Genomic DNA, 25,000 nt, shown 5'->3' with positions numbered 1-25,000 from the left:
TGTATAAGCCTATATAGGCTGTACTGAAATTTAAATGCTTTTTAATATCGGGACACTACTCAGTTTTTGATTTAGAGTAACTTTAACTATGGTATATATTCGGGTATGTAGTCAGTCAACCATTGTCATATAAATTGATAAAAGAAACATTTTCGCTACCTATAAAAAATTTTAACATAGAGATTCAGTGATATTTAGCTTATATAATGGGTGGCAGATCTTTTGCGTTTACTTAATGCATTAGACAAATTATTTAAGATTAGCAATGACACACGGAATTTTCTGGTACTTCAAGGTGTATCTATGGTTCAAAATCCAGATTATGATTTTGGTGAAGTTATTCACCAAGGTGTTTCAACTATAAGAATTGGATGAGATATGACGGCTCGGCCATCTCTCCCCAGTTCTTATATTAATCATTGAAATCCAGAAATACAACAACACGAGGGATAACGGTAACAACAGATCAATAATTTATTCTAGGTTGGTGTAGAGCCGTTTCGTTCCTGGGTGAACAGGCATGCCGCTAGAATACTAAGGAAGCTTCGACCACATGTCGGTATCGAGTTGAGAGAGCACTGGAAGAACGTGTTGTCGCGACAGCTGCTAGATAGAGAAGAGATCGAACGCTATTGCTTTCTCTCCACCTGTTGCATTGCGCATGCATGCTCGGGTACTTCCGCTGACGGCAAGTCCCTTGCACATGCGCAATGGCACTTCCCAAGATGGCGGCCAATGTCGGCCACACGCGCCACTACACAACCAAAGAGTCATACTAAAAGACTAATGCGTAACAAATTTTTCAGACTCTTCATAATGGTGAAAGGATTTTGCAATCATAGATGTCGTACTCACCTTCCAATGAAGCTCTTTACTGCTTTTATTGCAAATTGCTTTCAGACAGAAGTAACACAAGATTTAATTCTGAGCCTGGATTCAAACTCTGGTGGAAACTGAATCCGAGAATGTCTGAAAATGAACCCAGTGCAATTCACATTCGGAATTTTACACAATAAAAGGAGTTGGAACTGGGATTGCTCGTGGAGGCAACAATTAGTTAAAAACCAGCAAAAGCAATAAAAAATAAGAAGCTGTTGAATGCCAAGTGAAAAAGTGGAAAGAATTCCTTTCAACCTACTTTGATTTTATCAGATTTCTAGCTTAACAGAATTTAGTTTTACGCGGACACCGAGAAGGAGTGAACTATAAGGGAACTGAGACTGATGTTGAAACTGAAGCAATGGAAAAGAGAGGAAATTTTTTAGAGCCAGTTCATTTGCTGACAACATTTTGATCCAGTGCACCGTGAACAGTTCAGTTGGGAAACAAATTTGCTATTTCCTTTCTGTTTTCTACTATTCAGAATGAGTTTATAGGAATCTTAGGAAAGAACGTAAGAGGCAAAGTAATCAAACAAGTAAAAGAAGCTAAGTACTTTTCCATGATATTTGCTATCCCTCCTTATAAGAATCAAACAAATCCAATTTTACGCTATGTTATGATCGGTGAAAATAAAGATGAGGTTGTGGAATCAATTGTTGATTTCAATGAAAACAGTTAAAACCGCCGAGAATATTTCGACAATGATTTTGGAAAATTTAGGGTAAGACAGAATTGGTATTCAAAATTGTAGAGGGCAAGCATATGATAATGCTTCGGTGATGGCTGGTCTACATACGGGTTTTCAGAAACGTATAAGGAAATTAATCAAAGAGCAAAATTTGTTGCCAACTTTGAAGCGCTCACTTATTTATTTCGATAGATTTTTATATGCCCCATTGTTTTTCTCGCTATACTGGTTAATTGATTTTTTGACAGAAGTCGTTCTCACAAGCCGAAAAGATTATCACGTGACCTGATGTTTATAATATTGATATGTGTGTATGTGTGCGTGCTTGCGCGCGTCCGAATATGAGCGTATACGTGGGTATGGGAATGCGTGTGTGTATGCGTGTGTTTCTGTTAGTGTGTATTCACATACACTCTCATATCAGTGTCAACACTCCTTAGTAGTTGTTAATTTAGTGAGATTTAGGTTATTTTGGCTCCCCATTTCAGAAATTATGGCCAAACCTCTAAGAATATTGCTGGAAAATCAGTCACAGTCATGTGTGATTCTATGTTGTCGTTTTCATTTGTAATTAAAGTTCATCGATGCAACAATGTTATGTTTCTACAACACTGTTATATTTAATACGAGAGAATTTTTTTTAATGAATTTGTGTAAATGAAGTTTTTAGCAAAATACAAAGTTTATTTTACTTTATTTAATAAATGATGAGAAAAAAACTGTACTATAATTAAGATTCATCTATTTAATAATTTCACTTTAACAATCGAATTTTTTGTATATCTTCGATATTAGAGATCTGCCAGATTTCATCATAATACGTTTCTTTAAGAGCATAGTTAGATAAACTAGCAGAAAGACCGCCCTCCGGGCGTTTTTCTGCTAGTCCCTTGATAATATTTTCACATTTGATTCCCAATTCTAATAATTTTTATATTTTACGTCTAATTATTTCTTTGTATAATAGTTCTTTCTTGCTTAGTAAATATTGCTTTCATTATTTCATGACAGTCATACACTTTTTAAAATAAACATCACGATAGTCCAACAACAGAGAGGGAAACAGTTTGCCAAGTTTTACCTTCTCCTCAAAGCAACATAGAGATTTCAATTCACCAGCTTTGCAGTGTGCGTGTGTGTGAGAGAGAACATTGCAAACAATAAATGAAATAAACATGAAATGAAAAAAATCGTATAAATAAAAGGGCATTACTACAGATGTATACACCCCCGACTTTGTTGTTTCATAACATCCAGAAAAATAGATACTTTTTAACAAAATTTTCTACAAATACCGCTTAGATGTTGTGCCTTTAGAGTATATGGGGATTTATGGGTAAGAATTTTTCCGAGTGGGTGGAGAGAGGAGTTTCGGAAAATTCACACGATCTGACTTTTTTCCCTCATAACTTTCAGGAAGATGGATATCTTTTAATGAATGTTTTTACAAATCCCTCTCAAACGGCATAGATTACGATTATAAAGAAATTTCTGGGGAAAATCTTTCTGGGGATTTTCCCCATTTATTTTAAACCCAAGCTTCGAAATGGTGGGGTTGGGTAATATATATCTTACGGAGATTTACTTGCACAGCAAGTGACTTGATCTGTGAATGTGTGCTGAAACAAAATCAATTGCAGCATAGATGTTTGTAAACCATTCAAGAACACATAAAAACCTTTAGTTTCACGGCGTTACTTAAATACAGAGGTCCCGATGCATCTACGTATCGATACGAAGGGAAGGGTTAGTTTTTAGGATTAGAGTTAGATTTTAGGATTAGGTAACTCGAATGTGGAATCTAAAAGCAGAAACAATTCCTATCATAGTAGGTTCCTTAGGTATAATAAAAAAATATTCAGACAAATACATAACAAAAACACCAGGACTTACAAATATATATAACATACAGAAAATAGCACTACTAGGTACTACAAACATCCTACGCAAAACACTTTCAATACAGTAACCATAAGAGCATCACAGCAAGCCACAGCACATACCCAAGGCACACAGAGCTGCGCTCGGTAGTGAAGTGAAAGCACGTTATAAAAATAAAACTACTGAACAATAATAATAATAATAATAATAATAATAATAATAATAATAATAATAATAATAATAATAATAATAATAAGAAGAAGAAGAAGAAGAAGAAGAAGAAGAAGAAGAAGAAGAAGAAGAAGAAGAAGAAGAAGAAGAAGAAGAAGAAGAAGATCGAAAAATACCTTAGGAATGAGAACCCAGGCTCGAAATTTCCCCAACACACCTGATGAAGGCTGGAGGGTATATCAGCCGAAACGTTGTGTTAGCAACAAACAAGATGAGGACAAATATCCGTCAATTGTAAATAATGTAAATTGTTCTGAAATATAAATTTTATGTTTCAATAATAAAAACCTGGTTTATGCGTTCCGGTAGTTCTTCGAGGCACTTTTCCAGCCAGAGTTTCATTGCTTTTATTCCATATTCATGTGAGATATTGGTGTAAAGATTAATAACGTCGAAGGAAACCAATAATGTCTCTTCATTAGTTGTTTTTGGTAGGTGCTCAAGCATATCTAGATCATCTCTAATGAAACTTTTGATGTATTTCAGCAAGGGTTTCAGTAGGATGTCTAGAAAATTGCTTAGGCGGTGGGTTTCACAGGCTGGGCCAGCTAATAATGGGTCTTATCTTTAAATCTTCTGGCGCTAGGATATTTATGTATTTGCCTGGTGATTGTTTGCAAGATTCAGTAACTATCTTGCTTTTATGTATTTTAGGTAGGCTGTAAAAAAGTCTAGGCTTGCATTTAAAGTGCATGATATAATCTATTTCTTGTTCTGTCAGGCCTTTTCCATGTAGATGAATTAAGGATGCAAGGTTTTTTTCATTGTTTTTTGTTGTTTATAGTTTACAACATTTTCGTAGAAGGTATCGTTTTCTAGCATGGCTAATACTAGGTTTTTGTAGTATTTTGTGTCCATCAGGAATGAAACATTTCCTTTTTCTGCTTCTTTAATTGTCAGGCCTTTGTCCTTTTGTAGTTCAATTAGATTTTTCCATTCTAGATTGTTGAGGTTTGAATCAATTTTTGGCATATGGAAAGTATTTAGGAAATTTTGGATATGGTCACAGAAGTCATCTAGCGTTTTATTCCAACCTTTAGGTGAGAGATAATTGCTTCTGTTTTTAATCAGTGATTCATCCTCGTTGTTGTAGTCAGTGCTTCTGAGTCGTAGTTTTCTGCAGAATTCTGAAATATTGTCTTTAATTTCATTCTGGTTAGATCTTCATGAGGTTGGGGTAAATTTCAATCATTTAGCTAGTATACTGATTTTTGTTGCAGAGAGAGTTTTCTTTGATAAATTAATTACTTTGGGTTTCTCCAGCATGTTACTCTTCACTCGGTCTAAAAAATGTTTGCTGTAATTTGATTGGTATAAATTATCAGTGTTATTAATTATGTTAAGATTGCTGAGAGGCTGGTTTTGCTATCTGGGTAAATTTGTTGGAAGTACGTATTTCGGGTTTTGTCGTTGGTATAAATTGCCAGGGTTCTTAATTATGCTTGAGATGCTGGGGAGTTGGCTTTGCTGTAGAGAGAGAGAGAGAGAGAGAGAGAGAGAGAGAGAGAGAGAGAGAGAGAGAGAGAGAGAGAGAGACATATATATGTATGTATGTATAAATGCGTGTGTGCGTTTGTGTGTGTTTGTGTGTGTGTGTGTGTGTGTGTGTGTGTGTATGTGTGTGTGGCTTGAATTAGTGCTTATGCACTGGAAAAATATATCCACAAAATTCAAGAACTCGATTCTTTAACATATTTAGTAATAAGTATTAAATAAAAGCCTTCTAGAAGGATTTTTCAATAGGGATTTCGTATATTAAGCATTCTGACCTTTTACATATACCTTCGGGTAAAACTGGAAATTTATATTCAATTAACATGAAAAAACGCAATGAATTTCTAATGAAAGAATTGCACAGAAGTTATGAAAGGGCTTGCGAAGTATTTTTATAAATATAAATGAGAAGAGATACAACTTAGTTACTCATCTTAATCAAGTGGTATAAGATGGAATCTTTCAGTCCAAGACCATCTCATTTTAACATTAAAGATTATGATAACATTTTGGAAGAACCATCCCTGTAAATCAAACTATGGTGACATCAGTTAGAGGATAGTAGATAAAATAAGTTAAAAATTATGTGAACCTCTCTCGTTGGGATATGAGATAATACAATGGTTTGTGTTATCAGAAAATAAATAGAAATATCTCTAACAGTTTGATATTAATAGTTTCTAATCATCTTTACCCCTAGATTTCGAATCTACCAGCTAATGAAAGAAATTTTAATGATGATGCATTATAATGATGTATTAAGGCGAAGTCGGTATGATGAGAGAATAAAATATAACTATTTTATGCAACTAAATTAATATTCTCGAGAACTCTAATTCAATCTTTAATGATAAACTTAAGAGATTTAAAGATAGAAACATGACGAATACCTTAATAATTGCAGTCAGTTTATTTGTAAATATGTAACTAAAATGTCTATTTGTATATTCGTTAACAATTTAAATTATTTTGTAAGAGTAAATGTCCCGATAAATAAGAAACTAATTTTTAGTAAAATATGTAAACTCTTCGCATATAAGTACCATCGCTTATAAGTACCATCAATTCCCAACTAAAACACAAATTTCATCGAGTAATCATAACAATAATTCTCATGTTAATCAATATATCGGATCACTACAAATGCTTATATTAACGAAGTAGCAATATTAACGATAAGATTTCTCACTCTAATAACATTGACAGAGGGTAAACTAATATCAACTTATCATCTAGATAAAGCTGCTTAATTTACCTCAGTAAACGATACTCTCTCATAATTTGTAATATAAAAATATAGGATGGGCCAAAAGTTACACACCAAAGCATTTCAAATTTATATTATGTGAGCGAACCGGCAGAATCTTTAGCACGCAGGACAAAATGCTTAGCGGTATTTCGTCCGTCTTTACATTTTGAGTTCAAATTCCACCGAGGTCAACTTTGTCTATCACCCTTCGGGATCGATGAAATAAGTACCAGTTGAGTACTAGGGTCGATGTAACCTCCTCTCCTGAAATCGCTGACCTTGTGCTAAAATTTGAAACCATTATTATTATTATTATTATTCAGTAGTTTTATTTTTATAACGTGCTTTCACTTCACTACCGAGCGCAGCTCTGTGCGCCTTGGGTATGTGCTGTGGTTTGCTGTGGTGCTCTTATGTTTACTGTATTGAAAGTGTTTTGCGTAGAATGTGTGCAGTACCCAGTAGTGCAATTTTCTGTATGTTATATATATTTCTAAGTCCTGGTGTTTTTGTTATGTATTTGTCTGAATATTTTTTTATTATACCTAAGGCACCTACTATGATAGGAATTGTTTCTGTTTTTAGATTCCACATTCGAGTTATCTCTATTTCCAGGTCTTTGTATTTTGAAAGTTTTTCCATTTCTTTTAGAGAAACGTTGTCATCTGCTGGTATTGAAACATCAATTAGAAGGCATTTTTTTCCTTCATGATCTTTGACAACTATATCTGGTCTATTTGCCTTAATTTCTCTATCTGTGTGTATTGGCATATCCCAGAGTATGGTTGCTTTCTCGTTTTCTGTGACCTTTTCTGGCGTGTGTTTATACCATCTTTTTTCTGTTGCTATTCCATAATGTTGGCATAGCTTCCAGTGTATATAGGTCCCAGCTCTGTCGTGTCTGTGAATATATTCCTTCTTAGCCAGGACTGGGCAGCCAGAGATAATATGATTTATTGTTTCTTGTCGATCTCCACATATTCTACAGTTACTTGTTATATTTCTTTTCATTATGTGTTTTTGGTAATTTCTGGTGGGGAGGCTTTGGTCTTGTGCAGCAATTAAAAATCCTTCAGTCTCTGCTTTGAGTCCTGAGCTTCTCAGCCATTGCTGGGATTTTTCTCTGTCTATTTCTTTCGCATTTAGTTTATCCCAGTATTTACCATGTAGGGGCTTTTCTTGCCATCGTTTTATCATGGTCCGTTGCTGTTCTAGTTTTAGTTTGGATTTCATTTGTTTTATAGCTTTTGTTGTTTCTTCTTCTTCTTCTTCGTATTTGTTAGGTAGATTGATTTCTTGTTTGTATTTGTCAGCTTCCTTAAATACTGAAAACAGTTTTTTGTTTTGCTCGTGTTTTGTGGCTATTTGTATTAGTTTCCCTTGCTTCTGGAGTAGGTATTTTTGCAGTCCTATGGTGGTTATTTTATAATAGTTTTCTAGATGTATAAGACCCCTGCCACCTTCTGTGCGTTGTATATATAGCCTTTCTATGTCAGATTTTGGGTGGTGCATCCTATATCCTGTCATTATTTTTCTTGTTTTCCTGTCTATTTTACATAGTTCGTTTAGTGTCCAGTTAAGGATGTTGTAGCTGTAGCTTATAACTGGGACAGCTAAAGTGTTGATACCCATTATCTTGTTTTTAGCATTGAGCTCTGTTTTTAGTAGTGATCTAACTCGTCTATAGTACTCTTTCTTTATTTTTTCTTTCATTTGTGTATGTTGTATCCTATCTAGTTCATTGACTCCTAAATACTTATATGGTTGGCTTTCGTCTAGTTCTCTTATTTCATTGGCTTTATCTAGTGTTATATTGCTACTTTTAACTAATTTTCCTCTTTTCAGGGTTGCTTTGGCACATTTTTCTAATCCGAATTTCATTTCTATTTCCTTGGTAAAGCCGTGTACTGTCTGTAGTAGTGTTTCTAGCTCTTTGTCGTTTTTTGCATATAATTTTAGGTCATCCATATATAGAAGGTGGCTGACTGTTTTTCCATAGCATTTGTAACCGCATCCAGTTCTATTTAGCAATTCTGTTAAAGGTGTGAGTGCCAGGCAGAACAGGAGTGGAGAGAGCGTGTCTCCCTGGAATATTCCTCTTCTAATGGGGATGGCTTTCGTTTTCACAAGTCCCTCTTTTGTTTGGAGCTGTAGCACTGTCTGCCATTTGTTCATTGAGTGCTCTATGTATTTTATGATAATTGGTGCCACCTTGTTTATGGCTAGTGTTTCCAGAATCCACGTGTGGGGAACACTGTCGAAAGCCTTTTGGTAGTCCACCCAGGCCATACTGAGGCCTTTCTTCTTTCTGCGGCTGTCTTCAGTTATGGCTTTATTGATCAATAATTGATCTTTACAGCCGTATGAGCCCTTGCAGCATCCCTTCTGCTCTTCTGGAAACAGGTTGTTATTTTCCAGGTGTTTACTCACTCTCTGCGATATTATTGCAGTAAAGGCTTTGTAGATCGTAGGGAGACAGGTTATAGGTCTATAGTTTTGTGGTTTCTCCGTTTCCGTGGATTTGGGATCATCATCATCATCATCATCATTATCGTCGTCGTTGTCGTCGTCGTTGTTTTTTTTACTTTTAATCTGCATGTTTGTTACAGTCACTTGCCGAGACACACCCGGCGTCCTAGGGTGAGTGAAGGATAAGAGATGAAAGCTTGGGGAGGGGAATTGGCAGGGGCAATAGCGAAATATCTTCATGTAATACAACACAGACATTTAGATAGATAGGGTTCTTCTAAGGATGTGGGCAGTACTTGTCAGCACAATCTTTTGGATTTCCCTGAGACATGGTTCTCCTGGGACCTTATCTAGATGTTTCTGACATCCGTTTTTTTTTTTATCATGCCTAGGGCACCTATAATAATAAGAACAGTTCTCGCTTTAAAATGCCACATCTCTGAATTTCAATTTCCAGGTCCTTATATTTACTTCGTTTGTCAAATTCCTTTACAGATATATTTTTATCAGTAGGAACACTTACATCTAAGAGTCTACAAGTATTTTCTTCCTTGTCGATTATGACAGGTCGATTATCCTGGATCGTTCTGTCAATGTTGACTGGAAAATCCCAGAGGATAGTGACAATTTTACCTTCAACGACTGGCTCAGGATGATGTTTATACCAGTAAGCAGGAGTTCTGATTTTGTAGTGTTTACATATCTTCCAATGTAAATACTGTCCAACCCTAGCGTGGCGATTTCTGTATTCGTTTGGTATGAACACAGGACACCCCGACACAAGATGATCTATTGTTTCGTCAGATGTGTCGCAGAATCTAGGGTGAGAATCGTTTTGAAGAACGTTAGCCTGATAATTTTTGGTAAGCAAACTTTGATCTTGTGCTGCCAATATGAAGCCTTCAGCCTCTGCTTTCAGTCCTGAAATTCTCAGCCACTGATGGGTTGTTGCTTGGTCTACATCAGCATTTCGACTACGAAGTATATACTGTCTATTCTGAGGCTACTAGCTCAACCGCTCCTCAGTTTGCTTCTGCCCGTTCTTTTTTGCAGTCTGCTTGATCCATTTTGCTTGTTTTGTGGCAGTGGTTTCAGGCTCCTCATCTAATTCAGGGTTAATGCCGAGTTCCCTTGAGAAATTGCAAGCTTCCTTGACAAGACAATATAATGTAATTTTTTTTTTTTTTTGCTGCTTTCGTGTTTGCGCACAAACATCCAGTCCTCTGTACTAGATAAGTACTTGTTCATTGCTATTGTGGAGGTCTTATAGTACAGTTCTCCCTGCATCATTCCTCTTCCCCATTACTTCTAGGTTGGGACAGACGATCAACGTCTGATTTTGGGTGGGGCATGTTCTTAAATGTTAGTGGTTTTCTTGTCTTCCTGTCCAGGCGTTGGAGCTCTGTAAGACTCCAGTTAATGATGTTAAAACTATATTGGTCTACTGGAAGTGCCAGGGTGTTAATGGCTTCGTTACGTTTTTAGAGTTGAGTTCAGGTTTTAGTATGAGAAGACACTTTAGTATGAGTCTTATTCTCCTGTAATACTTCTTTTTTATTTTTTCCTTCATAGTAGCATGTTGTATATCATCCCCTTCGTTTATCTCCAGGTATTTTAAACTTTCTTGTGGGTCAAGCTGCTTGATGATAATGTCGGTATCTAATTAAATGGAAGCTGTTTGCCTGAGTTTGCCTCTTACAAAAGTTGCTTTAGCACATTTATCAAGGCCAAAATCCATCCCGATGTCATTGCTGAACTCTTTAACAGTTGTTAGCAGCCCTACTGACTCTTTGTCATTTCTAGCAAACAGATTCAGATCGTCCATATAAAACAGATGGTTTATTGTAATATCATATACGTTGAACCCATACCTGGTGCTATTCAGTTCATTTGAGAGTGGGATCAATGACATGCAAAAGAGTAATGGGGAGAGGGAGTCACCTCGAAAGATGAGATCTAGCTTGATGTTGATGTTGTTGGATTGGCTCATCCCATTACTATGGTTTAGAAGGAGACGTGTGTTCCACTTGGCCATTCTACCTTGTAAGAATTTGGAGACAACAGGAGAGATCTTATATATCTCAAGGACCTTGAGTAGCCAGTTATGAAACCTGGAGTTAACTTGAATAATTTGATTCACTGATCTAGATAATGAAAATTTGCATGTGAAAAGCAAGAACTGTTAACTAAGACCCTTCCAAACAGAAAACAACGACAATGCTAGAGAAACGGAAGACTATGAAGATTTTCAGTATTCTGTTCTTTGCAAGGTTTATAAGGCAACATTTTGAAAGAAACTTCGAGAACTATAGAGTTAAGAAGTTATTGTAGGCTGCAGGAGAGAGGAAACATTTTAAAGAGATACAGGAGAGAGACAGCGTTATATATTAGTTTATTTCATATGAAATATCGTATTTGAAAGGTAACAATAAAATGTTTCAGAAGTGTTAGAGAACTGATTTATTTAATCAAAGTATGATCCATGTTCATTTATGAAGTTTACCCAACGTTTCTCTATGTCATATATTCCATCTTTAAAAAAAATTCCTCTTTTGCTACTTCAATAACCTCTTCTCTATTTAAGAATGTTTCATTGCTTATGAAAAGCTCAAAATGCTTAAATAAATGATGATCAGCAGGAGAGATATCAGGGGAATACGGAGGATGTTGCAGAATCTCATAATTCAGGCTTTGCAACTTTTGGACCGTAGCTTGAGGAGTGAGAGAACGTGCATTGTCGTGGAGCAAAATTGGGCCATCTCTATTCACTAGTCTGGGTTGCTTCTTTTTCAAATTCTCATGCATACAATCAATTTCCTGGCAATACGATGTTGCTGTTACCGTTTTTCCTTGTTGCAAAAATAAATAATGAATAACTCCCTTCGCAGACCACCTTACAGTGACCACTAACTTTAGGGTGCAATGGTGGGTTTGAGCAGTGCTTAGGTGACTCTCCTGCATCTAATCAGTGTCCTGTTCTCCTGCTGTTGTCAAAGAATATCCATTTCTCATCACAATTAATAGTCTTTTTCCAGTCGAGAAAGCAATAAGGAGCACACTTCGAGGCGTTTGTTATTTTGAATCTTGCTCAGTTGACGTGGAACAAACCTATTTGTTTTCTTGACTTTTCCAGTTTTTTTACAGGTGTCCAAAGACAGTTGAGCGAGGTGTTTGGATTCAAATGAAAATTTTCGAACCTTTGTTCTCGGATTTTGTTCAACCAAAGCATTTAATCCATCATGCCAATTAACTGATTTTGGTCTACCCCTTGGTTTATTTTCAAAACTATCATCTCCTGAGCGAGAGTTTTGGAACCATCTCTGAACAGTTCTGATGTCAACAGGCCCGCTTGATATTCCGTAGTGCTTCTGCGGCAGAGTGATCCAGTTTGTACTCATACGAGAAAATCACTCAACATTGTTTGTTATCATTTTCATAAGGTCTGTGGGTACGATTTCTGTATACCAATATTGTTGGGAAAGAAAAAGAGTCAAGATTAAATGCAAGGTATACATAATTGAATTTTTAAATGACTGAAATAACAAGTAATTAAAAATGCGACATTTCACGTGAAACAACTTACTATAAAGAAGACGGCACACGCATGCGCACACAAACACACACACAGACACACACACACACACACACACACACACACACACACACACACACACACACACACACACACACACACACACAGGGTGCGAAAGGTATTTGAGAACATATTAAGTAGTTTGCTGAATTAGTTCTATATTAGTAAAAACGATATTTATTTTAATAACAATGTATGCTCATGTTCTCGATAAGCTTTCTTTTAAGATTTACATACGAATCCATCTTCGGATTCGATGACTGTTTAAATGCGGGACCAGAATCGTTGACATACCTGCACAAAGTGATCTTTATTCATTTCGGACATCACATGGACAATGGCGGCTTTCAGTGAAGCAATGCTGTTATGAAAATATCAATTAGTCTCCCATTCAACAATGTTCCAAATATAGTAGTCCATGGTCTTTAAATCTGGTGAGTTTGCAGGCCGCAAGTTTGATACGACATGGTCATAAAGATTGTCTGACATCCATATGTGGGTTACATGGGCTTTGTGAGAAGGTGCTGAATCTGGTTGAAACATGTAATGGCGTTCCGCTGCGTAATTCATCCATTCAGGGCTGACCAACTGTCTCCAACACATCAGTGTGCTCAGCAGCAACAATTTTAAGACCCCGTGGAAAGATGTGAAGTGGCATGACATGACATTCGTGACTCACCACCCCTAAAATCATCACAGTTGCTAGAAGTTTAGTGGTCATCACTCTGGAGGCTTCAGAAAGACCTGCACATAACCATCCGTAATTTCTCTCTTGGTCGAAGTGTTTCTCACCAGAGAAGAACTAAAGTATACTATCTTCGTGAGGGTTTTTAACCATATTAAGTAACCGATTGGCACAGATTAAACTGTTTTCCTGTATATTTGTAGACATGAATGATCCTCTCCCCATTACATACGACTTATATTGAATATGGTAGTGCACTACAGTTCTGATAGCCTACTCCGTCACCTAAAGGTGGCCCTCATTGATTTTCCGGGATTTTATGATCCATAGTATTTTGAACTCTTTCTTTTAGATTGTGATATCCTATTGTGTCCGAACGTTTGAAATGCTCTTCTCTCTCTCTCTCTCTCTCTCTCTCTCTCTCTCTCTCTCTCTCTCTCTCTCTCTCTCTCTCTCTCTCTCTCTCTCTCCCCTCGCTCTCTCCCTCTCTTCGATTCAGTCGAAAAATTCCCACCAGAAGGTTCCAATTCCATCCGAATTTTATATATAAAAGTTCTTGAAACATTTAGAAAGTTGGCAATTTTAAATAACTGTTTGCCGCATCTATGGTAACAATGACCACATGTCTTTTAATTTCTTGTATAAGCACTTTATCTGCCACAGGGGATCTGAAAGAAATAAAAAAAGAAAATTAATTAAGTTTTCCTCAATATCCCTAGCACCTTGCACACACACACACACACACACACACACATATAATCACGCTAAAATGTTATACTAAACTGTATTTTGCATACACTAGATACTTTTAGGCCAGCATTTGTTCATGTCATATTTGATAACACTTTTGTAAAAGGGAAAATGTCACCAGATTATTTACTTGATATTTTTCTGAAAATACATGTATCTATATTATAATTTCATCTCTTTGATATTTCTCCTGGAAATATTCCATGAGGCTCTATATATTTATATGCGTCACTTGGATATTTAATGAATACTACTGTACACTAGATATTTATTCATATGCGAATATGCTTTTATGCCTTAGTGTTTACATTTATATTTGCCATGTTTTATGAGTATATCCCCTATGAATTTTCATTAACGTGTCGTTTTTACTGTTATGAAATATAGGAATTTACCATATTTCTAATTTTATGAATTTTAGATTATACATATATATTTGTATCACGCACTGAAAATTTAAGCTACTCTGTTGAGAAACCAATGAATATATATTATTTACCCATTTATTATATAATTGGCATCAGTTCTATCGAAACGTTGTATTTTAGTCTGTGCATGTATTTGTATCTGCGTGCCTGCATATGTATGAATGTGTGTGAATATACATGTATACTTTCTAGTAGAGTCTGTACATCGGAATATATAGTTAACCAGTGACTAATGTCTTATACTCCATAAGTTTAGAGAACGTAATTATGAATCTCTCCGGTGTTTCCTTTTAACGCATGACATATATCTTTCAACAAATATTTTATTCGGGAATTTAGTTATTTGTAACGAAACAGTCTGTCAAGACACACAAACACACACATATACACACGTACACGTGCGCCCATCATTAGCTGCGTGCCTTGCGCTGAATGTGAATTTTTTTTTGTGTGTGTGCTAAGTAGTCACGAATAGAAACAGATACCTTTGCCACTCGCTCATCATGTGAAACTGCCAATAAGTGTACGTGTGCGCGTGCGCGTGAGAGAGAGAGAGAGAGAGAGAGAGAGAGAGAGAGAGAGAAACAGACAAATAGATAGATAGATAGATAGATAGATAGATAGATAGATAGATAGATAGATAGACAGACAGACACACACACACACACACACACACACACACACACACACACACACACACATACACATATAATCACGCTAAAATGTTATACTAAACTGTATTTTGCATACACTAGATACTTTTAGGCCAGCAGTTGTTCGTATCACATTTAATAACAACACATTTGTAAAAGGGAAAATGTCACCAGATTATTTACTTGATATTTTTCTGAAAATACATGTATCTATATTATAATTTCATCTCATTGAATTGTATCCAGTAATTTCTACTGGACATATGCAATTGAGCTCTATATATTTATATGCGTCACTTGGATATATAATGAATATTACTGTACACTAGATATTTATGTATATGCAAATATGCTTTATGCTTTATGTAGTGTTTACATTTATATTTGCCATGTTTTATGAGTATATCCCCTATGAATGTTTATCAACATATCGTTCTTACTGTTATGAAATATCAGAATTTACTATATTTCTAATTTTATGAGTGAAGCGTCATCTTATACTATACATATACTTTGCGTATTGAGATATTTTACTGAAATATTAAGGCAAGCTACACTGTGGATCATTATATAATATTGTAGATATTGACGACCCAAGAGTAAAATAAAAGAGAAAGCTACATAATGGCATACTTTCACGTGTTTCCATTCCTACAAATTATAATAAAATAATTACTTCTAGTTAAAGTTACTCTATGGCAAGTTGTAACGTTCAATTTGAGAATCGGGAATTTTTGCAGCGTCATTAAATAAAAAAAACCGTAAAGGGGTAGGAAATGCAGGTTGTGAGGTGTTGATAATTAATTTAATTGACCCTACCATGTTGAATCCTGCTTTTATTAGAATTAAAAAAAGTAAATTAACGAAGCAAAACATTGCCATTTCTCCCGCTACACTCAATAGTAATAAGAGTTCCAAATTTAGGCACAAGGCCAGCAGGTTCGGGGAAGGGGTTAAGTAGATTACATCGACCCCAGACTTCAACTCTGCAGTAATAATAACAATAATCCTTTCTATTATAGGCACAAAGGGAGGAGGCTAGTCGATTACATCGACCCCAGTGATACCTGGTGCTTACTTCATCGACCCCGGAAGGATGAAAGGCTAAGTTGACCAAGCGGAATTTGAGCTCAGGACGTAAAGAAGGACGAAATAATAATAATGGTTTCACATTTTGGTACAAGGCCAGCAATTTTAATGGGGCGGGGGTAATCGATTATATTGACCTCAGTATTCAACTGGTACTTATTTTAGTCGACCCTGAAAGGACGAAAGGCAAAGACGGCCTTGGTAGAATTTGAACTCAGAACGTAAAGACGGACGAAATGCCGCTAAGCATTTGTCCGGCGTGCTGACGATTCGGTCGTCTCGCCACCTCAGTAATAATAATAATAATAATAATAATAATAATAATAATAATAATAATGAGCGCTATTGTTATCTAGTGAACGATATTTCGACATCTTGTGTGTCTTCAACTGGTTCAAAAAACAAATTTGTCAATTTACTTCATTTTGGTTAATATAGAAAGGATTAAGGTAACTCCTCCTGAAGATATAGAGTCAAAATTAAAAGAAGAGTGCCATTGTTATCTCGTGAACGATATTTCGACATCTTGTGTGTCTTCAACTGATTGTCAATGAGAGCTTGCCGAAGAGGAAAGTATTTGTCTTCATCCCTTTCAACCACGTGTACCACACGACCTCTTTCGTCATAGCCACCAGAAACAGGAAAACTACTTCCCCTTCCCGGTCAAAAGAAGGCAGCGGAGCGATCCTAATCAGAGACTTGGCCGATAATGGGATTCGTTCTACCTCGCGTCAACATTTGATCGACAAAGCTTCTCAAGTCAGCAATGCCCGGACACAGGACGATTGCATGCAGAACGGTTTCATCGCCCAGCGCACATCTCGGATTGGTCCGTCTGACAACACTTCTGTGCCTGTAGAGCTTGTCTCGAACCGGCAGAACTCTCCGGTAACACTGCCAGGCCAGGGATTTCTGGAAATTATCTATAGGTCCCAGCCCGAAAGTCCTTCGTAAAAGACCAGCCAATTGATTCCTCCCGAAGCCCAAAGTTTCGCAGAGGATGTCATTGATCTTTCCCGCCACTAATCCCCAATAGAACTCCAATGTGGTACTTCCACCGACCGTAGTTCCCGACTGATAAAGAACTGTGCGCACTTTCCGACACTCCAGATGTCAAGGACCTTGTCTCGGTCTACGTTTAATCCAGGGCTGTAGCTCCGTCAATGAGAAGAGCTGCGGAAAATCCCGTCTGAGAAAACGGTGACTATACGTACTGTTACGGAAACGTTGGAAATGTCGCAGCATCAGCGCATGCCTGCACATCATTAACCACAGCATGCCCAGTCCTCCACTCAGCTAGTGGACCGTCTGATGAGCGGAACACACAGAAAGCAGAAAAGCAAGCGCTCCAACTAGATCAGCACCAAAGCAGAGCAAGGACGACGGTCAGGCGTAATAGATGACAGAAGCGTTGTACGCATTAGTCACCTCTGCCCGCCCCTTCAGAGATAGCTTCTTCTCTGCTCGTTTCTGGATGAGAATGGCCACCCTTCTCGTCACCTCCCTACTGTTCATGCCCACCTGGAGATCCGGACCAAACAAGATCCCGTGCAATTTAACAAGTTCTTCCGTCCAGCACCCCACAACGCTGTCAGACGACATGGAGTTGCCACCCAAAGTACCCAAGTGCAGGCCTACTGACTTCTGATTAATTCTTGCTCCTGTCACCACTTCGCATTCCCTTAGAGTAATGCCGATCACCTCAATTTCCGAGATGTCCAACACTATTACTTTGACGTAGTCCGCATAAGTCAACACGAACCTTTCGCATTCTAGTTCACATGGGATGCCACATGAAACATCCAACTTCCTTAGAAATTACTCGAGAGCCACCAGGTACAGGAACGGTGAGAGTGAGCATCCTCGACAGACCAATCATGCAATTCTAAATGATTCGGATAGGTGGCCATTTACTTTGACCACCGAACAGCTGTCTCTGTACATTGCAGCAGTCAAGTCTCTGAAGACGAGATCGAAACTGACCGCTACGAGGACAGCCTCCAAGTTTCAGTGGTCAACCCTATCGAAAGATTTCGATTGATCTTAATTGATCAGGGCCCGCCTATACCAGGTTCCTTACTTAACTTCTTTCTGATGTAGTGCGTGAGGTGGAGGTTGTCGTGGAAAGATCTGCTTAGGATAGCACGTCTGCACGTCACCGATTAGCTTATCAACGATAAGCATCTACCTCTTGACTACTTAACACTTGGCCAAAATCTTATAATCTGCATTCAGTAGAGTTATGGGTCAGAAATTATCCATTTGGTCCTTCTTGTTCGGGTTCTTTCTCGACAGCACCACCAGACCACGGCTCAAAAACTGGGAATTCTTCCGTTCTGCTGCGAGTTGTGGTAGACATCCGCCAGGAGATTCCCGAACAAATCTGGTATGTGAAGATAAAGCTCGAAGGGCAGACGATCCCACTCCGGAGCCTTTTTTTGTGCAGCCAGTTATCACGTCTCGTATGTCTTCAGCTGTTATCGACATTTCGCAGGACTCTGCACCCATGACGGATGCAGAGAGAAGATGAAATCCACCTCCGACTCCACCGTACTGTGCGTTCTGTACACTTCAGCAAAATGCCACTGAAATTCCGTCCAAACCTGCTTGGATTGAGGTAGCATGCACCCGTCCCGGCCCGTCAAAGACCGAATTGTGGTTTTGCTGCTACGTTACGCCCCTGCCATCCAGGCCCATCAAGTAGCTTTCATTCCTTCATGTCTTAGTGCACGTACCCTAGCTCTGACAACACAATCTTCGCGGTTGGCATTGAAGAATTGATCAAGTGCATATTTTTCCAGCAGCATGTCGGTCACTATGCCTCTTCTAAGTGTTTCTTCTAACTTCTTGACTTGATCTCCCTCCATTCTAGATTCTTCTAATGGTCTTTGCTTCCTAAAACTTAACGCTTCTACTCTAATAGCCCTCTCCAAGGCTCTCCACCATCAGTTGTTGATGATTGCACTCGACAGCTTCCGATGGACTAACTTGCTAATCTGGTCTCTGAAATCTTGACGCGCCTGGAAAGACGCATTCAGCTTGCCCATTTATGTGCTCTTACCATCGTATTTAGTAAGGAGGGCGGTGAGGATAATGGTCAGGAATTTCATCAGATGTAAATTTATGGTGGATTAGGGAGTGTATTGTTTTGGAAAGAAGTAACAGTCTCCTGGAGGAGAAGCGGACTGGTCGTGAAAATTGGTCCGGGATCAGTAAGGAGGTACTACTCTACATTAAACAAGATACGACCCATAAGATCCCAGACCTCATTCGTCTTCTGGGAGGGGAAGAGCTACATGTTACAGTTGAGGGTAAAAAGTCATGATGCCATCTGTGTGGGGAGGTTGGTCACTTGAGATATTTTCTGCTCCGAACAGAAGAAAGTCCCAAAAAGTCCCAGCAACTAAACTAATAACGAACAACAACAACAAAAGCAGCATCAACCGTGGCAACAACGGCATTATCAACAACAAGAACAGCAAAATCAGCAAATGTTTGAAGAATACCAGCACCAGCAACAACAGCAATACAAGCAATACCAACAACACCAGCAGCAGATGCACTACCACCATCACCACTTTCTACAGTAGAAAGAATGATACTAACGGGATGTACACAACACCCAGGGGCTCTCCCAACGAAGCTCTTCCTCTTTCCCTCCCACTCTCCGTCTCCTCCAAACTCAAATACATACATAGACTCACACCCCGATTCCACAGATACTGATACCTCTGCATCATGCAGTGAAAATGAGGGGGAACCCCCAAAACCAAAGGAATAAAACAAAAATGAAACAATAAAACATTATACCCTACATCAACACAACTTCAAAAAAACATAGAATACATACCCACGATAGTAACAGACAAATCTACAGCAACACCAATCCCTCCAGCACTACAATCGTCAATACGTCTATCGCTATCAGAACCAGCTCCATAAATACTACCACACATGAATAATAATAATAATAATAATAATAATAATAATAATAATAATAATAATAATAATAATAATAATAATAATAATAACGATAATAATGATAACAATAATAACCTTTGCTATAGGCTTGAAATTTTGGAGGAAGAGGATAGTCAGGATCTTTTCTGTTTGGTTTCCACTTTCAATTTCTTCAATTTTTTGTACCAATTGATTTCATATTGGATGTGTTGATGCAGTTTTATATGGTAATCATTGACAGGAAATTCATTTTCACCATAAATAAATAAATAAATAAATAAAGAGTTAATAGCTTTTAAAGTTTGCAAATTTTGGGTAATTTTAACCAATCGAAAGCCAGTCACGTAGCTGCCAGTTTCAATTGTAACAAATCAAGCTGTTACGGAGCTGCTTGCTCACGTGGTCATTTTTCTCTTATTAAATGCTTAAAACACAGGTGGTCATGACTGTGCTAAACATATTTGCTAAATAGGTCTTAAATCACGCACCAATTTTTGTTTGTTTTTTGCATAATCGTATGAATTCCTGTGTATAGAATACGAATTTGCAAAAATTTTCTGAAAATTCAAAAAAATAAAATAAGTTATGAGGGATTATATGGCGTGTGTAAAGCAGAATCCCGCCAATTTGTTTCCAGTTGACAAAACGTGCAGTCACGCACAAAAGGACAGCCTCCGAATCCTGTTTTCAGACTGGGTAAAAATTATCAAACTTTAAACCTCTGTAACTTTTAAAAAAGAAATTTCCGGAAAAGGTGAATTAGCCCCTGAGATTCAGCGTGGAAAATTACATTAATACATCGAATTTTAAAATTTCCACTAAACTTTAAATTTCCACAGGTGCAGCCAAACAGAAAAGATTTGCTAGTCGATTACATCGACCTCAGTACTCGACTGGTACATATTTTATCAGTCTGGAGGGATGAAAGGTAAAGTCGACCTCGGCGGGATTTAGACCCATAATAATGATGATGATGATGATGATGATGATGATGATGACTATTTTTTTGTGTAGGTAAAAGGTCTTTTTGTAAGTGAAGAGGCTGTATTCGTATAGAATACCTAAGTATATTACTGGTAGTTAAGTTATCGAGGAATGGAAACAAAATTAATTACGATGTTCATTGAAGTCAGTAAAGACAACGAACTTTGAAGACAGTCAGTCTGTCTCTCACAATTGTAGTGCAACCAAACAGATGTACTTAGATTTAGAATAATTGTAACAAATCTAATTTTTAAAAAGAATAACAACAAAAATAACAATGAAAATAATAGTAGAGGAAATGTATTTTTCAGTTATATATAATGTTTTATACATAATTCAACATACATTCGCATTGTCACTATTGCTTCTTTTGGTAACAGACAAAATTTAAAATAATTTTTACCATGGTTAAATGTAGGAAAAGTAGTTGCTGGGACAAAATTTAATTCTGTCCCATTTCCAGACATCATTTTAAAATATGAACAGTATTGCACTTCCATTAGGACACAATAGTGTCAAAGAAGATGTCAAACAGATAGGTGTGCAGTTCAATTACTTTTCATAGAAACCCTCAGCAGTCGGCTGTGTCCTGTCTCTATTTTATACTTAGTGTTGTAGGCCTTGCTTCTTGCATCCCTCAGGCTCATCATTCTAACTAAAGCGAGAGTTTACACGTGCGACCTACATTAGTTTCTATGAAATATCTTGCTCACTGTTTCTTCTGCATCACTGCTTTGCGTTTGAACACGTTTCTCTCGATTCAGTAAATCTTTAGAAATTTGAAAACGATAATTATAGCAGTGACAAACTTAGTGCTCCACTAAAACATCTATTTCTGGGACACCAGAAGTGCTTCAACAATCAACGTTTCTTCTTCTTCTTCGTCTTCTTCTTCTTCTTTTTCTTCTTCTTCTTCTTCTTCTTCTTCTTCTTCTTCTTCTTCATCTTCATCTTCTTCTTCTTCTTCTTCTTCTTCTTCTTCTTCTTCTTCTTCTTCTCCTCCTCCTCCTCCTCCTCCCCCTCCTCCTCCTTCTTCTTCTTCTTCTTCTTCTTCTTCTTCTTCTTCTTCTTCTTCCTTTTACTCCGCCTCCTACATCTCCTCCTCCTCCTTCTTCACCCCTTCCTCTTCCTCTTATTCGTCCTTCCTTTACTGCTTCTACTGCTAGACAATAAAATTTAAGGAGCACGCTGCTATTCGACTACTATTCAACTATTTTCGTTAGTTCGCATAATTCAGTAATTATAAACATAACTGGTCACAATAACATTAACGTGTTGACAACTTTCATTCTAATCAGTGTAATGCAAATCAAAAATGATTTTTCTGCCAAATAGAATTATCGTATCAAAATCAGAAAGAATTGTCAGAATATTGAGCCAATGATTAAACTCCCGTGTGATCGCTTGAAATAGTAGCTAAATGTACCTCAGATCACACGATACCATCTCTAGGCAAGAAGAACACATAACGATAAGGAGGCTATAACCTGAAAACCTATTGTGCCTCTGATTTATCAGGTTTGATATGAGACTAAACAATTCCCACAGTATGCATAAAAAATATAGAATTGATCCGCTGTCATTAATTGAGTATTTTCTCGAACATATTTGAACACAATACTACGAATTTATACTTGTACACCCAGATTAATGGAAAAGAGTAAGACTTGATGCTAGTTCTAATTAAAATTAACATATTGGTGTGCATATTATAGTTGAGTTAATTGATTTAATTCTAATTGACTTATAATTACTAATTGTTCAATTGTGAGTTACATATCTCCTTGTTCTGTCAGCAAAATTGAACATGAGACTATTTCATTTTTGCCATCATTCAACATTTTTGTTCATTTATTTTGCTTCAATAAGCCACTTCAAAATACAATGATCTCAGAATTAAAATAAGCTAGATATGAAAATGAAAATAGTACCAATATATATCTACGTATAGTCAATCAATGGTAGCAGATCAAAACTATAATCAGTTATTTCTCACTTAATCCTATGTCAGCTCTGATCAAGCATATCCTGAAAACCTTTCTAGCAATGCTTTTCCTGTCTTTTTCAGACAGTTTATATCAGGCTATATTAATCAATGTGTCCTTTTTTTAAAGATGGTATCGTGTTATTTAAGAGAGATTCGGTTGCTATTTCTTGCATGTCAAGCAACTATATAGAGATTCCATCCCTGGCTTAATATTCTGACAGTTCAGTGGTACCAAGCAGGATTACTTTTTTAACTGTATATAGTGTAGTCAGCCCTGGTATGAAGTTTTATGATTATATCCTTTTTCACTCTACCCAATACCTTAATTATTATTGGGACTGTTACTACTTTCAAACTCGACACCCATTTTAATTTCGGAATTTTAATTTCGGTAATCCGACAGCTTTTCTTTGTGTGTGTGTGTGAATGTGTGTGTGTGTGTGTGTGTGTGTGTGTGTGTGTGTGTGTGTGTGTGAGAGAGAGAGAAAATGTGGGATCTTTTTTAAAACGGGGGCCACATTTTTCATTAACGAAACACTTTGAAACTTGGAACACTGGTAGAATGTGTCATATAAAACATCTTTTTCTCTTAGTCTTCTTAAAAAAAAAAAGAAATCCATAAGTTATTCCATGTTAAAGTTGTCGTATTTCTGTAATTTCAACCAATCACTGACGTCCATTCAGCCGATATACATTAAGTGCCGATTACATAAACAAACGATTCTGAAACAATTAACCCTAACCCTAAGCCTAACCCTAACCCTAACCCTAGGGTTAGGGTTAGGGTTAGGGTTAAAGTAAATTTAAAATGAAAAAAGCAAATAAAACGAAGGTATGGAGATTAAATACGCTTTACATCGCTTAATCAGCCAAAGGAGTAAATGTAAACAACTGAATACTTGTCAGTGATTGGTTGAAATTATCGAAATAAGACAATTTTTTACATGAAATAAATTCGAATACAAAAATATTTTTCTATTCTATAACACAAAATAGATAAGTATACGAAGTTTGAAAGTCTTTCCGTACCAAAAACACTACGTAAAACATTAATGAAAAATGTGGCCCCCGTCTTAAAATAGATCCAAAGTGTGAGAGAGAGAGAGAGAGAGGATCAAAATATCTTTCAGAGTACAGAAAATTCATTTCTACTCTTAGTAATGATATCTAGGCGATTTCTTCGATCTCCTTGTCAATCTGAGTACTCATGCACTTGATGGTTGTGTCTAGGCTATTGTCATATATTGTATTTGATACATATTTTAACAAGAAATGATGTGATCAACTGTCTCGTTTTACTAACTGCAAACTCTGCTCTTAATATTGTGTTTCATTATTTTCATGTGTTTCATAATTTTCTCTTGGTTATTTGAAGCGAGACATTGATCCAATGCAACTAAACTTAGATCTATTCTGCTTTTAGCCCTGAATTTATGAATCAATATTAGCTTTAGGCCAGTGGTTTTCAACGATCTTTTTTTTTTACCAATGGACCCCTTTGACTACTATTTTACTGTGGTGGACACCCATAGCCATTCGATATTTTAAACTAGTTTTATAAATACTTCTTTCAAATTTCCTATTTTACTTTTCATACATTAGCTTGTGTAGGTTGAACTATGTAGAGCGTTAGAGAAAGAAATCTTGCTATTTCTTGCAATAAATATATCTAAAGCAGAATTTTTTCATGGACTATTATGGGTCCCCAATTTACTATTTTGCATGCGTGGACCTCCAAACGTCTTAGATGGAGCCCCAGGTGACATATGAACCCCGGTTGAGAACCACTACTTTAGGCATATAAATGAAATGGCTGGCAAGCGGAGATGCGGAAGGCAACGGTATTCGGTTCAAAATATAGCAGGATTTCAGAGTTGTGGAATACACTTACACCAAACTAGCCCTGAGCCTTGGACAAGATGTTTAGCGGTATTTCTTCCAGCTCTTTAAGTCCTGAATTCGAATTGTGCAGCGGCGA

At 37.0% G+C, this 25,000-nt stretch overlaps 2 protein-coding genes across 10 annotated transcripts in view; one reads left to right on the top strand and one right to left on the bottom strand.

Annotated features, from left to right (window-relative positions):
• LOC106871811 (frizzled-5) overlaps nt 1-25,000 on the top strand; it is a 123,486-nt gene that overhangs the window by 79,413 nt on the left and 19,073 nt on the right. Inside the window, exon 4 of one of the 9 annotated variants that reach the window (XM_089356670.1) lies at nt 16,025-22,032. The exons of the other annotated variants lie outside the window; for them this stretch is intronic. The gene's annotated coding sequence lies outside the window, so the exon portion shown is untranslated. Of the gene's footprint in view, nt 1-16,024; nt 22,033-25,000 lie in introns of those variants that run through there. 9 annotated transcript variants of the gene reach the window in all.
• LOC149134451 (histone-lysine N-methyltransferase SETMAR-like) lies at nt 11,912-12,292 on the bottom strand. The gene has a single exon (XM_089355917.1). The coding sequence runs from the start codon at nt 12,290-12,292 to the stop codon at nt 11,912-11,914; it is 381 nt and encodes a 126-aa protein (XP_089212043.1).

The sequence above is a fragment of the Octopus bimaculoides genome, chromosome 8, assembly GCF_046866305.1.
Source record: "Octopus bimaculoides isolate indiv1 chromosome 8, ASM4686630v1, whole genome shotgun sequence".
NCBI classification, from domain to species: domain Eukaryota; kingdom Metazoa; phylum Mollusca; class Cephalopoda; order Octopoda; family Octopodidae; genus Octopus; species Octopus bimaculoides.
The sequence above is the reverse complement of the archived record's forward strand: the minus strand, read 5'-3'. Positions and strand labels throughout refer to the sequence as shown.